This window comes from Zophobas morio, unplaced genomic scaffold (genome assembly GCF_036711695.1).
Source record: "Zophobas morio isolate AGI-343-1 ecotype UQ-CSIRO unplaced genomic scaffold, CSIRO_AGI_Zmor_V1 ptg000119l, whole genome shotgun sequence".
In the NCBI taxonomy this organism is placed as follows: domain Eukaryota; kingdom Metazoa; phylum Arthropoda; class Insecta; order Coleoptera; family Tenebrionidae; genus Zophobas; species Zophobas morio.
In genome coordinates, this window is record NW_026972224.1 from 75,612 (window position 1) to 95,371 (window position 19,760).

A 19,760-nucleotide genomic window follows, 5' to 3' on the forward strand; every position below is an offset into this window, starting at 1 on the left:
AAAAAAATTAAACAAAAAATGACGATGGTATAAACCCCGCGATGCTTTTACCTACTGTAACTGTGGTTGAAGGCTTAGCGTTACTGCGAAAGATTGTCCGTCCAAGTTTGGCCGAAGAAAACCATGTTGTTCTAAACTTTTTGGTGTCAAAGACTTTAAAGGGCTTTGAAGATGCTTTGCACACTTTCGTCGACTAAGTTAGTTTTTACAACTCTTGGAGCTAACTCTAGTCGTTTGAAATATTTTTCTTCCGCCATATCCCAGTTGGATTTGGCTTATAAAAGAGATTTTATTAGTCGAGCTAAAGAAAAAGTGAAGCGGTTTAAAGGTCTTTTATTTTTTATTTCTAAAGACTCTCAATATATTGTAAGAGAGTGATAATGTTAAATGTATAATAATTAAGAACACTATTCGAAGAACTTAATAACGCATGAAAAAATACCAACCAGCTTGTTCTATGACATAATTCCTAGTCTCTATACACTGAAAAAATTGCAAGATGCCAATCAAATGATGAAACTGTTTTCTCTAAAGAGCAGTACTTTATCGTTGTATATTTGTATTAACTACATTCTTTTGACTTTATGTTAGCCTTAGTTTACGTGCAAGAGCTTGTAATTCGTAAATGTTAAAGGGACGTATTTTTCTGTGGATTGAAGGTGGGCGTTGTGTTTTAGGAAATATATGGTGGGCTATGAGCGAGCTAAAAAGATACTATAGTATTGAAGCTATAGTATAGAAAAAGTTTACAGACTATTCACAGTTTTAAATAAGTAGAATAGTATTATTTATCTTCAAATTGTACTCTAACTGTCCGGGCCATAAGTTGATTTCCTGTTTCACATAAAACTTTTATTGTTTTTAAAGTTTTTGAATTTGACTTTTTCAAAGCCCTATTACAACTTTTTTGCCTTTCTTTCTTTACTCTTCCCTACCTATATACTTCGTGAGTTACAATATTTCTAGTCACTTTTTTCCAATAGGTAGTGTGCTGCCTAATAAAACTGTTCAGTATAACCATTTATTGTCAAGCCTTTTTAGTAACGGCAATGCTAAACAAGCGTTCAAGTTGTTTTACCAAATGCTTTCTGATAAATTAGCTAACAACGCTACGTGGGCCATTGTCGTCAAAGGTTGTCTTTGCAACTTCGGTGTTCATCTTAGGAATTTCTCAATGGCCGTTGACTTTAATTATAGAATCCTTTACTTATCGAGAGTTTGAGGGGTGTCTGGCATTATTTAAGCAATACAAAGCCATTGCGACCTCTACAAAGGAACCCATCGTATATAACTCTTTCCTTCAAGGATGTTTTAAAAAGGATAAGTTAGACCATGGTTGGTAGTTATACTCACTTTATAATAAAATTTGAAAATCTTCACATTTTCAGCTGCGCACTGTTATGACGAAATGAAACAAAGCGTTAAACTAAATACTATAACGTACTCGATTATGATTAATGGTTTGTGCCTCCTGTTCTTGTTCTTTTAATGAAACTTATACGAGCCGTAGGTTATTTGCAGAAAGGGGAACTAGCCAAAGCGGAGTGCATCACTGCCGAGCTAGTCGTCAACCTTGCGGCTACCCCTCCCATTGTTGATAATTTGTTTCTGCAGTATTATTTAGGAGTTGGTGATCTTGAAAAGGGTAAAAAACCAATTTTCACGCACAACTAAGTACTTATACTTTTTATTTGCAAGCAATGGATTACTTTAAAAAGTTGAAAGACTTGGGATCTTGCGATGAGTTTACGTACAGTGCGCTAATTAAATTTATGGTACAACGCGATAACATCAATGAAGGTGGACTTATTTATATACTACTTAATTTAAAAACATTGACTCTTTCGATTCAGCTCGAGCTTACTTAGAGGAAATGAAAGCATCAGGTTTAGCTATTACGACTCTCTCGTACACGTCGCTTCTTACGTATTACTTGGAAAAAAGTTTGAAAACCCGATCTTTCGGGGAACATCTTACACAATCTTTTTTTACATTTAGATGACTTTGATTCTGCTTTATCCTTGCTAAAAGAAATGAAAGCGCAGAAGGTCAAGTTTGACAGCACCATCAGAAAAATTTTTATAAAAAGTCTGTTTTTTTTTTAAAGTTGCAGATTTTCTCTTAAATATTTCGTAGAAATTGTCCATCAGCCCGACATCTCGCGCTCTGAGTTTTTAATAAAAGGAATTGAGCTTGCTGGCTACCGCTTGAATGCAATCTTCTACGATGCTCTGGTGCACTACGCCGCGGCGACGGGGTTCTCTTCTTTAGGTTTTTTCCTAATTTTTTTTTTACTAATTAACCTTATTTTAAATCCCTTTCTACCTTTAATCTCCAGCGACAAATTATTATGATAAACTTTTGGCCACCGGAAGATACACTAATTTATATTTTCTGCTTCTTTTTTTAAAAATGGAATCTAAAAATGGCAATCGATGGGCATTAGACTTGCTTATTAAAAAAATTCGCCGCCAAGGTATTAACTACTAAGCATCTTTTTGAAACCATCTACTTGTTAGTGGTGGCATCATCTTTTTTTTATTAGGATATTACTTCGGACCGGAATTCATCTTGAAATTTTTTAATTATTTTTTAGCTGGAAACGATCTTTCGGCCGCTTTTGCTTTTATTGAAGCTTTACTCCGCAACGACATAACAATTCCTGCAGAAGTTACTGATTATCTTTTCACTCGGTGCATCCCCCTCGCTTTCGGCCTTCCTGCAGACCATAAAACTGTACAACCACGTTTAAAGAAGCGCAATTCTTCATAAACCATCAGGCGACACGTTTTTTTTGCTCGGCATTAATAGCAGTAACTAGCTTTAATCCGACTTTCTTGGAGAATAATCAGTTTTTTTTATAATGTTAAATGCTGCACTACTATACAAATACAATTTGAATGTGCAAAAAAAGTGTTGAGAAACATTACCATTATAGTAATATCGCTCACACTATTAGTAGTCACAACTAAAATTTACAAAATTTATGTTTTATTTTATTTGAGGGAAAGGGCTATTTTCTACTAGAGAGGTACTTGGAATAGTTAGTTTATGGGAAAAGTAGATGATAAATAGAATATCAATTGATTGACGCTGTCTTACCATTGCTTTTAATTATTTATAATTCAAATAACGTTATGCATGCTTTTTAATGATTTCATGAACAATTTAAAAAAAATTAAATTTTACCTGCAATTTTTGTAATACTGGTCCATGGACTGCGTATCCTACTCGGTTCCGCCTGATATACGTTGCACAGGAGAATTAGTTTCTTCATAGAGTGTATATCAAGCAACCAGAGCCACAAGTTTTAAGACTTTCCTCTAATGGAACTAATTTAAAGCTTAAAACCTTGTAGGTTTTAAAAGGCGAAAAATAGTACACAACCACCTTATAAGCGGCCGTGTAGGTTTAAGCAAGAACCACGAATTTAAATATAATATGCACAACTTGCCAAAATGTAAGAGTGCGGCTTACTCCTCACTGCATGTAATACGTCAATTGGAGAAATATTTAACTATTAACAAGAGCAAGTATATTTAACAGTAAAGTGTATGCATTCATAGGACAGAAACCAATGGCTTCAGTTTATTACCCAGGTGTCGTCTATTGGAAATACCACTATATGGCCCGCGCGTATTGCTGTACCGTATGTATATTGGATAGGGTTAGCCAAGCCTGAAGTGTGATTTTCATGATGAGCAAATAACCCGAAAGAAATCACAAAGATGGCAGGAAATTATGCAAATGTTTTGCGAATACTTAGAACAGCACTCTCACGAGATCACGAGAGCGAAGTCTAATGCTCTGTCAAGCTAATTGATTGGAGACTTGCTCTAGTAAATTCCTTAATACGGAAATGCTACACTTTAAACCAAGAACTGTGCACGTCGGGGATAGAGACCTAACGACGGACATTGTGTTGTGTTTACACCTTAAGATATTTATCGTAATGTGTTTAAGAGCTACTCTCTTTTATACATCAACAACTTAAGCTTGTCAAATTATTAGAATGCTCACTTGCCACGTTAAAGCTAAGCTAAATTAAACTACTTTAATTTTATATGTTTACTATGTGTTAGTGACAAATGAAATCAGTTAATAAGGATTGTACAATGACACCAACACAGAGGGGCAAACAAGTTTTCAGTAATTGTCTTGGGCTCACCATCAAAAAAAGCAGGACTCAAGCAGACCCTAAGAACAAAGGCAACTGAGTTAAAAAATTGCAGTCAGCTGGACCCAATTTCTTTACTATTGTGACTGACTTGCTCTTTACCAAACCTATTTATTAATAACGACTGTTACTAGCTTCAAAGGGGTTTTGGAAAGGAGAGCACAGTATGAGGTTTCCTGCATGATCACCCCCTGCAGTAAAAAAGAATTTTAAATTAATGAAAAATAAAAGCAGTTTATTAAAAAAAGTATTTATTCAATATACAATCAATATATATATATATTAGATTATTTAATGATACATCAAAATTTAAAGTATAAACAAGAACCGCATCGATTAATCTAATTATCTCTGTTCCTTAATCTTTTTTTAAACTTTCACATCTTATTTATAATAGTTTATGTTTTTTTTTCTAATTTTCTCTTAATTATATTACGTTAATAGCAAGCACTCTTTAATTTCATATTAGTGCTAAATCCAAATTTTAAACACACCATGCCACACTCTGCTGGCTTTCAACTATTACAAGAACTTACTCAACTGCGACAATAGATTAGAGGTATTATAATTACTCTAACTCGCTACGGCTTACGAGATTTTTTTTACAAAATAAAAAAATGGAGAACTCAAGCTTCCTTTCCATGAAAAATTGTTAAATATAGCGTTTGAGATAAAGTTAATAATTAGCGGTTAAGAGTAGATTCGAAGAGATAAATGAATTGCACCCAGAAAAAGCAATTGAATGTATGAAAATTGTCTTCGAACGAAAATCTTTAACTACTTTTATGTTGTTCATACATGAATTGTGCACCACTTTCACGAAAGTGTTGGTTTAACAGGCTGGAAGTCCTCGAAAATATATATAAAGAAATACGTTATGTAATATAATAATAAGATAGGCTATAGACTTTAAGGTAATATAATCATGAAGTCGAAGAACTAAAAGCACTGTAGAAATTTAATTAATAACTATGAATTCTAGGATAGCCAAACCAACCCTAGAAAGTAGGGAGAAGAGTAAAAAAAATGCAGCAGCGCGTGCATGGGCTGCATTAATATAAGCACATGCAGCCCTCATTCCTCGTACCATAAAGAAAAGAGAGAACGAATCTTTGCAACAATATGAGAACAGACTCAATTCCCCTTGGTCAACAAATGCAAGAGCAATGTACTATTTATGATTTAACACCCCAAAAATCTAAAATAATATTTATTCATATACTATTGCCATATATATAAAAATGGGGACGAATTTAAATATGAAAAATACTTGGAGCAACATTTTAGTAACAATAATGAACTCTTACTATAACTACGTTCTTCATTTCCTTTTACAAGCAGAAAAAAAAAAATAAATACAAGAGAACCACTATAATACTGCATTGTTAACTTCAAATTAAAAAATTTGCAAACCTATAAGTAAAACAACAAAATTCCAAAAAACACTTGTTACACCCACATACGCTAAGCTTGTGGGAAATATCATGAAAGAAAGTACGGCCCCTTTTCTTTAATAGTAAACGCACTTGTAATAAACTCATTTTATATAAAAAAGGTAATTTTAATGGAAAAAAATTACATTTTAGTTATCAACTCCGCAGTGTATCCACATATCAATATGAACAAGGATTACTTAATGATATAAAAGAAGTAAATGTAACTATAAATACGATAAACGAGAATACATTTTTCTCAAGCTGGTCACTCGAAATTTTTTGTTAAAAGTAAATTTACAACCCAATTTCAGGGGTAATTTAATTACAGTGGGAAAATTAGACGATGTATACCAAATCTGGACATAAAAAAGTAAATTATTAAAAAGAATAAGACACCTGTTGCCAATGACTTTTTAAAAAACGGAATATATAAACTTAACCCGAAACACATATAATAATGGGCATTAAGTACTTTGTAATCGGAAGAGGATAACGAAATACTTGAAGCACACTACAAATATAGGCACATAAATTATAGATATCTGAAAAAATATCATTCTTAACGTAAAACCTTTTACTATTGTTAAATGTGAAATATGCAAAAAAGTTAATTTTTGAAAAAAAGTAAGTAGATAAAATAAGCCAAACACATCATCTTTGTAAACCTGATCAATTACACTACGTCGATAATACACACTGAGTCATAATTCCTTTTATTGGTTTCAGTACATAGTCATAGGTACTGTTGCAAAGTCTAAACATGTCGTTGCCTTATTCTTTTAAAGCAAAGAAGCTATAAAATATCAACATTTGGACTGGCTAAAATGCCACGACAAGTATATTTAAAACAGGAACTAAATATACAATTTCCACTGCATGCATAACTGAAGAAGTAAGAACAGATAAAGGTAGTGAATACGTCAATGACAAAAGTGAAGGAACCCTTTTTATCCCCGTTCCAAGAATACACCTCAGTATACGCTAAGTGAACGTTGTATACAAACCTCATACAATATAACCAGATGCGCTCTCAAGGACACTGTTATTATATACCAACATTTCGAAAGGCAGCAGTACTCTTCCACCTACCGAGTTATATGGCCTTAAAAGTAACTTAAAATATAGGCTCTTAGGCTTCAAAGTTTATCTTTAAAACCTTGAGGACAAGACGAAATCTCAAGATATAGAGCAACGGAGAGAATCCTACTTTTTAAACCAACAGGTTCAACAGAGGATGTATATACCATCCTAAATTTCAGTACCAAAAAAATAAGTCGGTCGAGGGGTGTCAAATTTTATAAAAACACATTTTCTTACCAAAACAATCAGCCCGGAACTGTCAATATTGAACTAAAAAATTTTACCCCACACCTCGGTAGTACGTCAAACCTTTACCCAATACCAAAAGATATTAGTACCGTTAATGATTTTGATATTAAATCAAAAATATAAAAGACGGTATTTCAATATTATTTAACAACCGCTTTTTTGCGTACAAAACTTAAGAATCTAGTGTGCACTTACATGCCTCATAGCATGTATTTAATTAAAGAATTACTAAACTCAGAAGAAAAGCTTTTACAACGTGGACACTACTCTAAAGAAGTCAATTGTGTTATAAAAATAAACGCAGCTTTATGGTTTAAAAGAATCAGCTAGATTTTATATCAGGGCTTATCTAGAAGATTAAGGAAATATGACTATAGACAAAGTGTATTGGATCAATCTATTTTTTACTCGGAAAATTTTGATGTTGTTGGCATATATGTTGATTGCATTATATGTTGGGAGACGCTGTCAAATTTCTTAACAAAATGCGCCAATACGAATTGAAGGACTTAATTTAAAAGGATTTAATTTTGGGAATAGGTATTAATATTAATAAAAATCCATTTCCCATACTTAAGGTTCTACAAATCGGCAACTTGCAGTTAAATATGATACAAACACAACAACCAAAGTTTATTCGTATATCTACATATACAAAACTTAAACCTCCTAGCCACACGGATGAGAATTGAAGAATTTAGCACAAGGTGGGCTATAGCATATGCAACTACCATTTTAGGAAGGGGTTTACAAAACAGTATCGAGGAACATATGAAAACCTAAAAGAACTTAACTTATCTCACTTATAATCAATAATTTTTCAACTAATAACACTTATTGTAGAATGTTACTGACTCTCCTTGGGCCGATAATTATGTTTATCGTAATACAATGGGTTATATAATTTTCCTAAACGGTAACTAAATACGATGGAAAACTAAAAACTGAATAGAAGCACTATAAAGGTCTTCTTATAAAGCTGAACATATAGCTTTTAAGTAACTAAAACCAAAACTATAGTTATAGAAAATGTTTTAAAAGTACTTCTCCCTCGTGCACCCACTACAGCACAAATTTATACAGAAAAGGTTGTAAAGATTATTTTTTTGGGAAGTGCGTCATCTAAAAGTTTATGTCATGTTAATATTGCATATATTACGTTAAACATTCTGTAGAGCGAAGAAACTTTTATGTAAAACATATAAAGTCTTTAACAAACATAGTTGATATTTTCACCAAACTGCTCTCTTTCCGAAGACAGTACTTATTTTAAACAAATACTTAAACCTAATTAAGGGTAGTTCGAAGTTGTAAGAAGAATTTAAAATTAAGGAAAAATTATAGTATTTTATTAAAAAAAGTATTTATTCCATATCCAATCAACAAAGACTTATGAACCAATCTACTATTTTTTTTAGTGATATATTAAACTTAAAAGAATAAACAAGAACTGCATCAGTTAATCTAACTGTCTCCCCCTTTGATCTGTTTAATTTTATTTCTTTGTTAATTATTTATATTTATACTTTTACATGTTTTTCATTTTGGTTTATAACTTTTTATAATTTTCCCTAAATTCTATTAAATTTATAAAGATGAAGGCAGAGTTATATAGGCAACCCATCAAAGACCGAAAAAGAGTCAAAAACCACGGCCTTTAGTATGCGTCAGTGGTCTTTATCAAAATTTTATTTATAGGGAAGTTGTACACGTAACCACCAAACCAGAAAAACGGGATTCGACCCGCGACCTTGAGAATGCGTGAGAATGCTCTAACCGCTGAACAACGGTGAGAGCTCACATTTTCGGTCGATAAATTACTTATACAATTTTTGTTGCTCTTAAACGTTGAGCTACCAAAACATCTATCGATCCCATTATGATAGCTTTGCGTATTTAATCACTACAGGACTAACCACGCTCCTGACTACCTGACTTTTCAGAACCTCTTCGATGAATGCTCTCCCCCTTATTAGATAGAACCCCCCCTTTTAGGACGCAATTGGAAGCTGTTTTATTTCGAAATCACGAACTTTAATATGTTTATAATCTCTTTATACTGGTAGGACAAGCGTTTTAGATTCACGCTATGTAGTCTTGAAAAATCGAGATGGAGAGCACCACAACTCTTTAGTTTAAGCCTTGACAGACTAACAGCACGTTGAAGTGCAATATAGTTTATTAATTTCTCATAAACATTTTCTCTTCAAAGACCCTCTCTAGCAGTATATGCGAGTAACTAGACATAACACACTGCTAAACCTGCCAATTTTTTTTATTAACAGTAAAATTCTTTTCTAAGTGTTTTTTTGTATTTAGCATCATAATATTATTAATTATAGTACTTGGAAACGCAAATTAATATAAATTGTCTCTATCACTGCGAGTTCTCAAGTCTATCATAAACGGCCTCTGAAATTGATTGTATGTTGGAGATAAAATGCTGCTGCACGGTGGAGCCTACAGGTCAGATGTTACAATCACAGAGGAGTGCGAGGGTGTAAAGGCGATGCCTACCACAAGCAATTTTTACGAGCGCTTCGTTAAGCACATAATTGCCTAAGATGTCGACATGGTCTCCAGTGAAGTCGCCTCCTCGGGGGCTGATCCAGTGAGCTGAGCAACCCGCATAAGAGTTCAAAACGTAAGCGGCTGAGCATGAAGTGCTTATTTACGATTGTGGGCGATCTCGTGAGTGATGATCTTGGATCCAGCGGGATTGTGAGATCGAGTTCGCCACTGCTTGGCGGAGAGATAGCCAAGGCTAATCAGAGGTACAGTCCCGTCGCCCTCAGAAAATCGAACTCCGTTGATCCACGTGTCCTCATTATAGTTGGTATTGATGACGAAGGAGTACTTGAACTTCTGATTGCATCTGTACCGGAATCCTCGTTCTGTCGGTTTTCCTACGCCATAGAAAGCTGTCTCGTTTTATTTGGATCACTGAAAAGGAATTAATGAGTTCAAGGATGCCAATACAGTAGATAGTCAGGTTGGGACTGTAGGGAAGCCGAACCTCTAGAGGGTTGTGCCATTTCAAAGGATTGTGATCGTTCGCTGACGGAGTCTATCAGTACCATGAAAGTAAAACCAAAAACAAAAGCAAACTCAAACAGAAACCTTCGAATAACCAAAACTCATATTCAACGGCATTGAGCCCGAGCCTGTAAAGATGCATTGCTCAAGCTCAAAAGCGTACAATTCAAAATAGTAGAAAATCGCACCAGTAAGTTCGTTCTTCAAAAAGTTCCGCAAGTTGGCAGCATTCACATTGGCATCCGCACAAGTTTCTTCCACGTGTGCAAATAATCCATTAACCAGTGGGGGTGCAAAGAGGTTGCTCCTATTGGCTCCCTGAGGTGAGGGCTCTTCGGGAGTCGACCCATCGTCCCCCCAGACCTCGGCTCCCCCTAAAGAAACAGGAATCCGCGCACGCAGTAAAGAACAGCGAGCAAAGCATACCAATAGGGAGCATCGTGAAAAGAGAGTGCCATGTACGAAATAGATCTACACGCTGCTTTCGACTGGAAACAGACCAGAATTCCAGCAGCTCATTTAGGGTCCCTCCTTTTCTGGTTTATTAGTAGAACATTTAGAACAAACTTCAACTAGAGCACCGAGCTGAGAGGTATCCTTCATTTCGCCACTTAAAATGGCGGAAAAGCTTTTAGGGACACCAAGAAGAGAGCCCGCTAAGGAAGTAGTATTGATGTGTAAATTAAATTATTAATTGTAAGCATAAGTACCAATGTTGCAAATAGCATGGACATGTGTATCAACCCAGGAATCTCCGCCTTTACCACCTTGCTGGCTTTCCGCCCATCTTGAGAAGGTATATTTTATTATAAAGATCAACCATTGAAAACAGTACAAAGGCGCATGTACGCAGGGATGCGCTCTGTACTAGCTTATAACAAAGCACACTTTACAGTAAACAAAGCACATTTACGCAAAGCAGGGCGAACTATACGTTACGTGAAGCCAGTGGGTTTAGTACTTACTTTAAAAAATACAAAAGCAATTGAGTACCGTAGGAGTGGCTCATAAAAACCACCTACTTATGATATTTTATCTTTTATTCTTTGTTACCTTCAAAGTGAAACCTTTTTGGAGTGTATTAGTTTCATAAGCTCGACTTGAGTTTTCAATCTTGTAAAAAGCCTGTCTCTAATTTCTAAATTAACAAAAGAAAGCCTCCCTGGTGCGAACGAAGTAAAGGGAGCGTTTTATCAAGAAGAGTTTAAAACGTGCTCTAAAAAGTAATTACAGTCGTAGGTAACCATGTGGATTGTGTTCGAGTCGTAACCTACTTTTGCTAAATTATCAATGATCTGCGTCCAAAAATTTAAATAGTATAAGAGAAAACTACAACAGGTTTTATAACCTTATTCCAAAGCCAATAGAATTCGTTAAATTCCGCTGCTCCTGAAAAGCTATCGACGGGCCGAACTTTAATGCCCTCCGGGTCTAAACCAGTTGATCTATTTAACGACATATGTCGAAACCAGCAACGAAAATCCCTAAGAAACGAATAGTAACTAAAGCTTTTCTTTAAAGCAATTAATGCTAAGTTAACGTAAAAAATGCTTTTGCCATAGAAATTGAGCCCCAGACTCTAGTTCTGTGCATAGTAGAAGAGCAGAGTTCGTGCTGCTGCCACACTTCGAGACCCGTACTCTATTATTTAGTTTATGCAAGATAAATTAAATCAATATAAACAAACTAAAAAAATAGACCACAAAACCGGGAATAAGAACAACTGGATGTTCCAGTTTATAGCCATGTTTAAAAAGTTTTGTGCCCACCGCTCCATTATCAACAACAGAAAAGAGCGGGAAAACGCTAAGAGTGTTGTTGACTAATAAATCAAAGCTACTTTTGAAGGTTGCACGATCCGAATTCAAACTGGCATATACAAAGTATGAAACCATAAAAAATATTAAAGCCCAAAGAATGCTCTTCAAGGTACGCCTTTTTCTAGTTTCAGTTATTAGTTTTTGCTTTTCTTTCTTTAGTAGCCTCTCAGTCTTTTTTAATTTGCTTGAACTAACGAGGTTATCTTTTATTTCTCTCAGTTTTTTTATAGATTGTATTAAATCCTCCTTTTCTTCATTTAAAGCCTTTATTTCAGCTTGAGTGTTCTCGGATGAGATCCTGGCCTCCTCTCTCTCGGTCATGACTACTCTATTCGTTTTCTTACGACTGCCCATCTATATAAAAATTGTGATATTTTGGTACCTTAAGATAAATAAACAGTTTAATTTGGTACTAAGAAAACAACTCTAAAGTTCCAAGTCAAGAGATCAGCAATTTTTTATTAAACACAATTGTTAGTACTTGGAATAGTATATTGATCATGAAAGCGTCATCATCTCTTCTTATTCTCTCATTTTTAACATCTACAATTCTAACTTTATTAGTAATTACTTTATAGCGCCGTGAATAAAGATTAATTCAACTCAAACAAAGGGTTTGTAAATTGACTTTTTAAAATTTTAAAAAGTTAAGCATATATAAGAGAGGATACTTACCTAAATGAATTACTAAATATTATGCTGTAACATTGGATCGACTTACCAAAGTTTACACCTTAACACACACAAAAAAAGGCAAATAAGTCAGTCCGTATAATATTTGAAACTCACTTTAGGAGTACTTTATCAAGGCAATTACTCCACAATATCCTAACAACAAAATCTTTAAGCAATTCCATACTACAACAACATTAGCCAGGGAAAGAACGTTTAACCAAACGTATGCGGCAATAAGTACAAGATACAAGCTGTTAATACCGGAAATCATTTTTTACAATAAAACGAGGACCTTGACCGAAGCTAGGCCAAATTTAATGTGGTAACAGCTTGAAACAGTTAATAAAAAAAATTAAAGGAAACGAATATAACTGCTGCTACCTCCCTCATAAAGTGAGTCTATGAATACACCGCCCAAAGTGAGTGAAGAATTTACTTCCTTTTGTACTTGTACTTCTACTAATAAAATCTTCATATATTTTAATACCTTGGATTCATATTTAAAAGTTAATATTAGAAGAAATAAAATCTTTATCTACTTTCATCGATTAAGAAAACAGTAACAAAGATACTCAACTTATAAGCTATGTTATTAATCCTTCTTGAAAGTACATGCTTCGAAACTCGAGACCACCCTAAATATATTTAAAAAAGTCGCTTCTGTTTGTTAGGACTTACTACCTTGATAAGTGATTTCCTGTCCAACTTAAGGTGGAGGAGTTTATTTTTTGGCGAGGTGGGAAATTTAACAGTTTGAGTCCAAGCTCTACCATTTAATATTAAAGATGCGTTTCATTAATAAGCTGTTACTCTAATAGTTCCACAATTCTGATTTTTTGCTCAGATAAACATTATATAATTTGGTACAAGTCCGTGAGAGCCCTTGTATTATTATCTTTGCAAATTCCATGAACAAGAACTCGTCTCTTCGTAAGTTGCCTTATTTTTGGCTGAAATATTTGCTATGAAAGAGTTGCAACAAGGTTTATCCATGCGATCAAAATGAGTTTAAGAAATATCGCAGATAATCTGGTCAAAAACGGACCCATACTCTTTTACTTGGTTAAACTCTTTCAGCATGTATGATTACTACTATATGCGGTATAGTAATATTATTTTAAATATTGGAAATTTGTTTTAGCATCTAAATAAACAGTCGGGAATAACCGTTTAGCTCGCTTTTAATCATTCATTGCTAGATGGCAAAGAGTAGTAAAGTTAGCTACTTAAAAGCAAAGCTTAACAGACGTGAAACCAAAAGAAATTGACACAAAAAAAAATTTTAATCAAAAATATAGAAGAAAAAAAAAAGATATGAGACTATAAAAAAAAGATATTGTCATGGAGTTGCACTTTTCGCAATATAATGGTTTAGTTTACACTTCCAAGCCGGAAATGTATACATCATGGTACCGCTGGGGGACAGGGGGAGACACTCTGTTGGCAATGTTTCAGGTCGTACCTGTTCCGGTTTTAGAGGACAACTATGCTTACTTAGTTATTGATGAAAGTACTAAAGAAACTGCAGTTGTTGACTGCGTGGAACCAACTAAAGTTATAAAAGAAGTTAAAAAACGCTCTGCAAAAATCTGCATGATTCTGACCACACATTCTCACTTTGATCATGCGGGGGGAAACAAGGAGATGCTAACTTTATTAAATAACGATAACATTCCCGTATACGGAGGATTTAATGATTTTGTAGACTCTGTTACTAGAGAAGTAAAACAAGATGACCAAATCGATTTGGGCTCAGACACTCTAATTAAAGTACTGTACACGCCTTGCCATACTCAAGGCCACGTATGCTACCACGTCTCAAGTAAAATAAATAGCAGAGAAGGTTTTCCTTTTTTAGTGCCGTTTGTAATTCTATTAACTTGAAAATGACAGGAGCTGTGTTTACCGGAGACACGCTTTTTGTTTGTGGTGGCGAAGTTTACTCTTTTTTCTACAAACTTTTCGGTTAGACTAAGTGTTCTGTTTGTAATTAATCATAGGTTGTGGTAACTTTAACTCGGGAACCCCCGAACAAATGTACGAAGCTCTTTACCATAAATTGGGAAAACTACCAGAAGCAACAGAAGTGAGTTTATCATCTATAAAGACAACCTATTCTTATGTATCTTTTTAAGGTATACGTAGGCCACGAGTACACTGTCAAAAATATTCGTTTTGCTTTTACCGTGGATCCTAACAATGTAGTTCTTAAAGATAAATTTAAGTGGGCAGTATCCCAACGCGAAAGAGGTATACTTAGTAAACTCTCGAATACACTAGTTTTGAAATCGTGTCAGGCCTACCCACGGTCCCCTCCACTATTGGTTGTGAAAAAAAGACAAATCCATTTATGCGGGTTAACGAAAAGGCAATACGCGAGGCTGCTGGCCAGACGGATCCAATAAAAGTAAACGTGCAACTTAATTTTTCATGAAAATTTAAAATTCTTTCTTCCTAGGTTCTTGCAGAAATTCGCCAAAGAAAGAATTCTTGGAGAGATTAACGGATGATCCCGTTTTTATAATAATAAAAATGTGTCACTATTTTTTGTCAGTAACTAGTTAATGAAAATCTCTTTCAATGTGCAAGTTGTTTATTTTTTAAGGTAGTAACGCACGAAAGGAAACTCCACATCTTCACCGTCTTTGTCGGTACAAAGCACTTCGATGGTCAGCGATTTCACGTGCGGGGGGATGGGCATGTGGGTGGTGGACACATAGAGCTTTTCCACTGTCGTCTCGTAGCGCTCTTTGCGCTTTTCTTTGGGCATAAAGACAGCATACAACATGCTAACGCCGCAGGAGATGATCATGACGTTGATTTGGTGCTCCTCCTCCAGCTTCTTTATAAGATCTTTGATAAGTATCTCGCCGTAAATCTCTATACGGTCCCACAGTGTAAACTCCTTGCCATTATATTTTGCTTTGGGAGCGGCAATAGGCTCGGAAAAGGTGACCAAAGGCAATGCCAGATTGATAAAACCGCACTTATAGGAGTCCAACTTCCTGTTTTCAAAAGCAACCTGTTAAGTATAACATAATAATGCAAGCATCATCATAAACCCCAGCAACGAAAAGGCACCTTGTACAGCTCGAGACACACCAACCCGGCAATCATACTTGTGGTGGTAGCGACTGCCGGAATAATTTTGCCGGCGATGCCTTTGGTTTTGAGCCGATCCGCGTGCGCAATATTATAGGCTGTGGCTCGAAGATTGGAGCATGCCGTTATATAATCGACATGGAAGTTATTGTCATCGTCCTTCTCGAAGTATAACGGAGTCAGTTTCAAGGAAGAGTCTCGTAGGGGCAGTGACGAATATAATCGACGGAGTTCTTCAAGATCGGCACTTTCAGGCTCGATACTCTCGTTCTCTGAGACTTGAATCCGGACATTACTTTTAGGTTTAAATTCTGGCAAATGAGTTTCCGTTAAGGCGCACTTTATAAAGTTTCTGGAGGAAGAAGGGATAATCGATAAATTAGCGCCAAGCAATTGTGAAAAGCGAGAAACATACAAATCACGACACGAGGGGATGCCATAAAGAGCAGCCCGGAGGTTCGCCGCTGCCACGATAAAGCTCAAATGGAGGCTCTAATTATTTAATTCAATGTTTTATAACGAAAATGGAATCAGGAAAACGTTAAACATACTTTGTTCATGTCGAAAAGGATGGGAGTGGGACATCTTTTAGGATACGACCAAAAAGGAAGACCCGAGGAGGTAAGCGAGTCTTTAGGAAAGTTGTACAGCAACTGGGCAATCTTGTTGAAATAGTATTCTTGAAATAAAAGTCGTGCCCAGGAAACACAATCTGCGAAGTTGCGCGGCCTTTCGTAAACTAACGATTTCTGTATGATGTCAAGTGCTTCTTTCTGGAGTAATGCATTGTCAGAAAGAAGACATTTTTAAGAAACTTTTATGCACCTGAGTGGAATCGGGCTGTTTCTGCAGCTGACCAAGAAACGTGTCATTGTCGATGTATTGGTTCACGGTCTCCGGATCCCGCATGAAAAGGCCCTCAAACGATTCGCGAGCCCACTGGATCGTATGCTCGATAGCATAAGGAAAGTTTTTAAGAGTGCACATCGGGATCGACTTCTCGGGAGGATCCTGCGAGCTGCTGTAGGACTCCGTAAGATAAGGGATGACGACTTGGGTGTTTCCCTTCGTGCCAAGAGTCCCGCTTTCCAGTAATGGCTTGCAATAAAAAACACAGCGGCAATCGACGTATCTGCGTAGCGCGGTTCATTGCAGCTGATGGCGTGCGAGGCATAACGACTATACCTTCTAGCTTCCACGTTGTCCAGAGCGTTGACAACGACGTCCAGCTGTTCAAAGAAGTCATCGTCAAAGACATTTTCAGTCTCCTCGCCGACGCGATCCTGGTAGGCTTGGATATTGATGGCTCCGTTCATGTGCTTGACTGCCTGGCTAGCTACAAGGCTTTTCGGCTGCGAAACGTTCGAGTCACGAAATAAAAATTGTCTGTTGAGGTTGCTTTTTTCGATGGTGTCCATATCCGTGACGTTAATGCTGCCTAAGCAACAGATATGAGATAGCGCCTGAAGTCGGCTCAAGCGCAAAGGTTTTATAGAACCGATGTCGCTGCTTCCTATCCCGCACAACGCCCAATTTTTAAGGATTTCGCACCCAATAGCACCTGATCCGACTAGAAAGGTCTTCAGGTTACGGAGTTTGCAATGGTAGTTTTGCCCAAAGACAGCAAATTGTCCGTCATAACGGGAATCAGCCTAAAATCTCATGAAGAGTTTAACTATGAAAAGAAAAAAACTCAGAGCAGGGATACAGGGATGCAGTCTTCTTCGTTCAACTGAGCATCGGGCGGCATGCTTTCGAGACTGTCGAAGTAAAAAAATTGCTGCAAGGGGGTAAACTTTTTGCTGGTTGCCTTTCATTTACCAAAGAGGAAAAAATCAAAATAGCAGAAAATAAAAGAAACTTGCTAGAAGAGTACCTTCATAACCTCTTGAGCAGCGAAGCCTCCAAGGACTGATTGCATGGGGGGCAGATCGCCAGACGCTTGATAACAAAGATTTGATAGATATTTTTTGGAAATCTTGATGTCCCCGTGAGCTTCAGATTTTACCTCATCAACAAATTTAAAAAATATGGAGAGATCCCGAGAATTATACGGACGGGGAAGGTGGCCTTGCCGTACAGAAAACAAATCGAGGGCCAAAAAGCCCAAATGCATTTGGATGGGATTATCAAGTTTAGAAAAGTCGAACGGTAGAATTCTAGGTTCCCGCAATTGTTCGCGCAAACTTTTCTTAAATTGTGAAAGTAAATAAAAAAAAGGTTATATATACAAAGTTTTAAATTAAGACTAACAAACTCAAAGATCTTGGGCATCTTGACTTGTTGAACGAGACCACCACGGACGTATTTTGAGTAAGACGAGGTGTCACCGATCTCAAAAGTGTATGGCCCTGTAACTTTCACTTTTATGGGGGGGCAGTTGTTCAGTTCAGTCATCCCCTCGATTTCAGAAAAGGTCACATAATCGCCAGTTTCAAGGCCATGTCTCTTGTCTTCCAGGCAAGTCACAGTCCCTTCATCGTTGATAGACGCGATCATTTGTGCAGCGCATTCCTCACCGTTAGTATCGAAAACTTCAAATTTTGGCCCAAAGTCATTAAATAAATAGCCGAAAAGTCCAGCCGTCCGTGCAGAGATGAAGGGTAAGCCGATTATACGAGTCATTTCATTAATGCACAACTGGTCTTGGAAGGATAAGTTGGTACACACGACTACCTAAAAAAAAATTTACGAGGATCCAACTAACTACGATACCCAAAGTACCGAAAAGCGTGAAATTAATTCAACAGTGAGGTCGTCTTCATAAAAAGAGCAAGCTACCAAAGAGTTAAGTTCCTGGAGTCTTGGTGTTACCACATGCGCTCTCTTCTTACCGATATCCTCCACGGTAAGAAAAAAGTGCGATGATAAATCTCTCTTCTGCACCAAGTTATTGTCATAAAAGACACAGGTTTTAACCCCACTTAAAACCACATTCTTGGCTAGTAAGTAAAATATAGAACGAAGAAAAATTAAAAACTAGAAAAAAAAGTGTGAATATTCCCATATTGCGTCAAAAAATTAAATTAGGCATCAGTAAGTTATTAATTTTTTTTACTACAATTAGCTCAATTTAGGTTTAAATCAATTTTAATAAGTCTCACTTGGAAATCTTTTAAAAATAGACGATAGAAGCAAATAAAATAGTAACCTATTTCTACCCCGAGAGCAGCAAGTCCAATAAATAATACGTTTGCTCCGGCCATGTTTTTCATTGCTTCGGCGCCATACGCATAAAGTTGACGAGAATAAACATCTTCCCTAATTTCGCTAGACGCCGGCTCCATTCAAACTTATAATGAGAAGATAGTTTAGCCTAGTAAAATGAACAACTATATCAGCTGCTTGGCCCGCTTATAGCTAAAAACATAAATCTCGCAGGGAAAAAGAGTCCTTGCACATCATTCCGGGGTTAAAATGGTAACCTGCCCCATCTAAACCAATTGTGCATGTGTTCAAACCGAAGCCTATTAACTGTATGTATATTTCTGAGTTTTAGGGTTCAGGTAAACTTGCTAATATCCACTTTTTACACGAAAACTATAAGCATCTACTTCTGTTATACAACAATTAATATTTATAAGGTTATATATAAATTAAGCTATAATAGGAAAAAATGTTTATTTTTATTTCAAATCGCAATACCAACCATTTCAAAAAGGTTTATCATATTTTGTAAACAATACTCTAGAAGAAAAGTATATGATTATTTATACATTGCACAATTTTTTTGTCTTTACAACCAGCCTCTAAACAGCCAATTTAAAAATTCGAAGAATCCGAAACGTAATTCGGGCCAAAATTGTGCATTACACATATTTATGTCTGCTAGATATTAAGACAAAAAACCATCTAAAGCCGATACTTGCAAACTTGAAAATAGAAAAAATTACGACACAAGTCAGGTTAAGGACCAAGCGCGTAATCTACTTTTTATAACGTTAAAAAATAAGATATTAAAGGGATTTTTTAGTACTACATATAGGAAGACATTGATCCCAGGCAAACCATTTCGCAAATAGTAAGCCGTCCGTCAAGTCGACTGTTGTAAAGGTAATTACAACCTCTGTACAAATGAGAAAGGTAAACATCTGCAGGCCAAGTTGGCGTCAAACCTCGTGGAATCGTGAGCCCCACTCACCCATCTTGGCTATAACCTAAATTCTGTTCCCCCGTTTGCACTAA

The 19,760-nt window shown here is 36.1% G+C and overlaps 4 protein-coding genes and 1 long non-coding RNA gene across 6 annotated transcripts; 2 read left to right on the plus strand and 3 right to left on the minus strand.

Annotated features, from left to right (window-relative positions):
- The first annotated feature begins 195 nt into the window (after positions 1–195).
- LOC135145068 (uncharacterized) lies at positions 196–2,835 on the plus strand. The gene is made up of 12 exons (XM_064077194.1): positions 196–328; positions 404–538; positions 984–1,133; positions 1,198–1,335; positions 1,389–1,460; positions 1,511–1,645; positions 1,699–1,800; positions 1,854–1,943; positions 1,999–2,088; positions 2,137–2,271; positions 2,339–2,476; positions 2,546–2,835. Exons 2-12 carry the CDS (start codon positions 511–513, stop codon positions 2,770–2,772), a joined length of 1,305 nt encoding a protein of 434 aa, XP_063933264.1. The 5' UTR covers positions 196–328; positions 404–510; the 3' UTR covers positions 2,773–2,835.
- Positions 2,836–3,162: 327 nt separating this feature from the next.
- Positions 3,163–5,174, minus strand: LOC135145040 (uncharacterized). The gene is made up of 5 exons (XR_010283308.1): positions 5,148–5,174; positions 4,903–5,026; positions 4,169–4,368; positions 3,391–3,483; positions 3,163–3,332 (listed from the first exon to the last, which is right to left on the minus strand). It is a non-coding gene; the product is annotated as an uncharacterized LOC135145040 (long non-coding RNA).
- Positions 5,175–9,266: 4,092 nt separating this feature from the next.
- Positions 9,267–12,064, minus strand: LOC135145050 (uncharacterized). Of its 2 annotated transcripts, XM_064077178.1 has the most exons (15): positions 11,679–12,064; positions 11,519–11,619; positions 11,327–11,462; positions 11,210–11,273; positions 11,046–11,140; positions 10,944–10,996; positions 10,689–10,765; positions 10,560–10,634; positions 10,405–10,509; positions 10,167–10,352; positions 10,063–10,106; positions 9,922–10,009; positions 9,618–9,863; positions 9,460–9,558; positions 9,267–9,402 (listed from the first exon to the last, which is right to left on the minus strand). In XM_064077178.1, exons 1-15 carry the CDS (start codon positions 11,871–11,873, stop codon positions 9,320–9,322), a joined length of 1,647 nt encoding a protein of 548 aa, XP_063933248.1. In that variant the 5' UTR covers positions 11,874–12,064; the 3' UTR covers positions 9,267–9,319. The 2 variants fall into 2 exon arrangements, with proteins under 2 accessions (XP_063933248.1, XP_063933249.1); XM_064077179.1 differs by lacking the exons at positions 11,519–11,619; positions 11,679–12,064 and having other exon boundaries at positions 11,210–11,248; positions 11,327–11,374.
- Positions 12,065–13,814: 1,750 nt separating this feature from the next.
- Positions 13,815–14,976, plus strand: LOC135145058 (uncharacterized). The gene is made up of 6 exons (XM_064077185.1): positions 13,815–14,316; positions 14,367–14,402; positions 14,474–14,559; positions 14,609–14,723; positions 14,771–14,880; positions 14,932–14,976. Exons 1-6 carry the CDS (start codon positions 13,815–13,817, stop codon positions 14,974–14,976), a joined length of 894 nt encoding a protein of 297 aa, XP_063933255.1.
- Positions 14,977–15,066: 90 nt separating this feature from the next.
- LOC135145059 (ubiquitin-like modifier-activating enzyme 1) lies at positions 15,067–18,925 on the minus strand. The gene is made up of 12 exons (XM_064077186.1): positions 18,727–18,925; positions 18,300–18,517; positions 17,829–18,251; positions 17,452–17,766; positions 17,284–17,385; positions 17,074–17,227; positions 16,761–17,013; positions 16,401–16,707; positions 16,127–16,348; positions 15,991–16,067; positions 15,555–15,927; positions 15,067–15,495 (listed from the first exon to the last, which is right to left on the minus strand). The coding sequence occupies exons 1-12, from the start codon at positions 18,860–18,862 to the stop codon at positions 15,067–15,069; spliced, it is 3,009 nt and encodes a 1,002-aa protein (XP_063933256.1). The 5' UTR covers positions 18,863–18,925.
- Between the last annotated feature and the right edge of the window lie 835 nt (positions 18,926–19,760).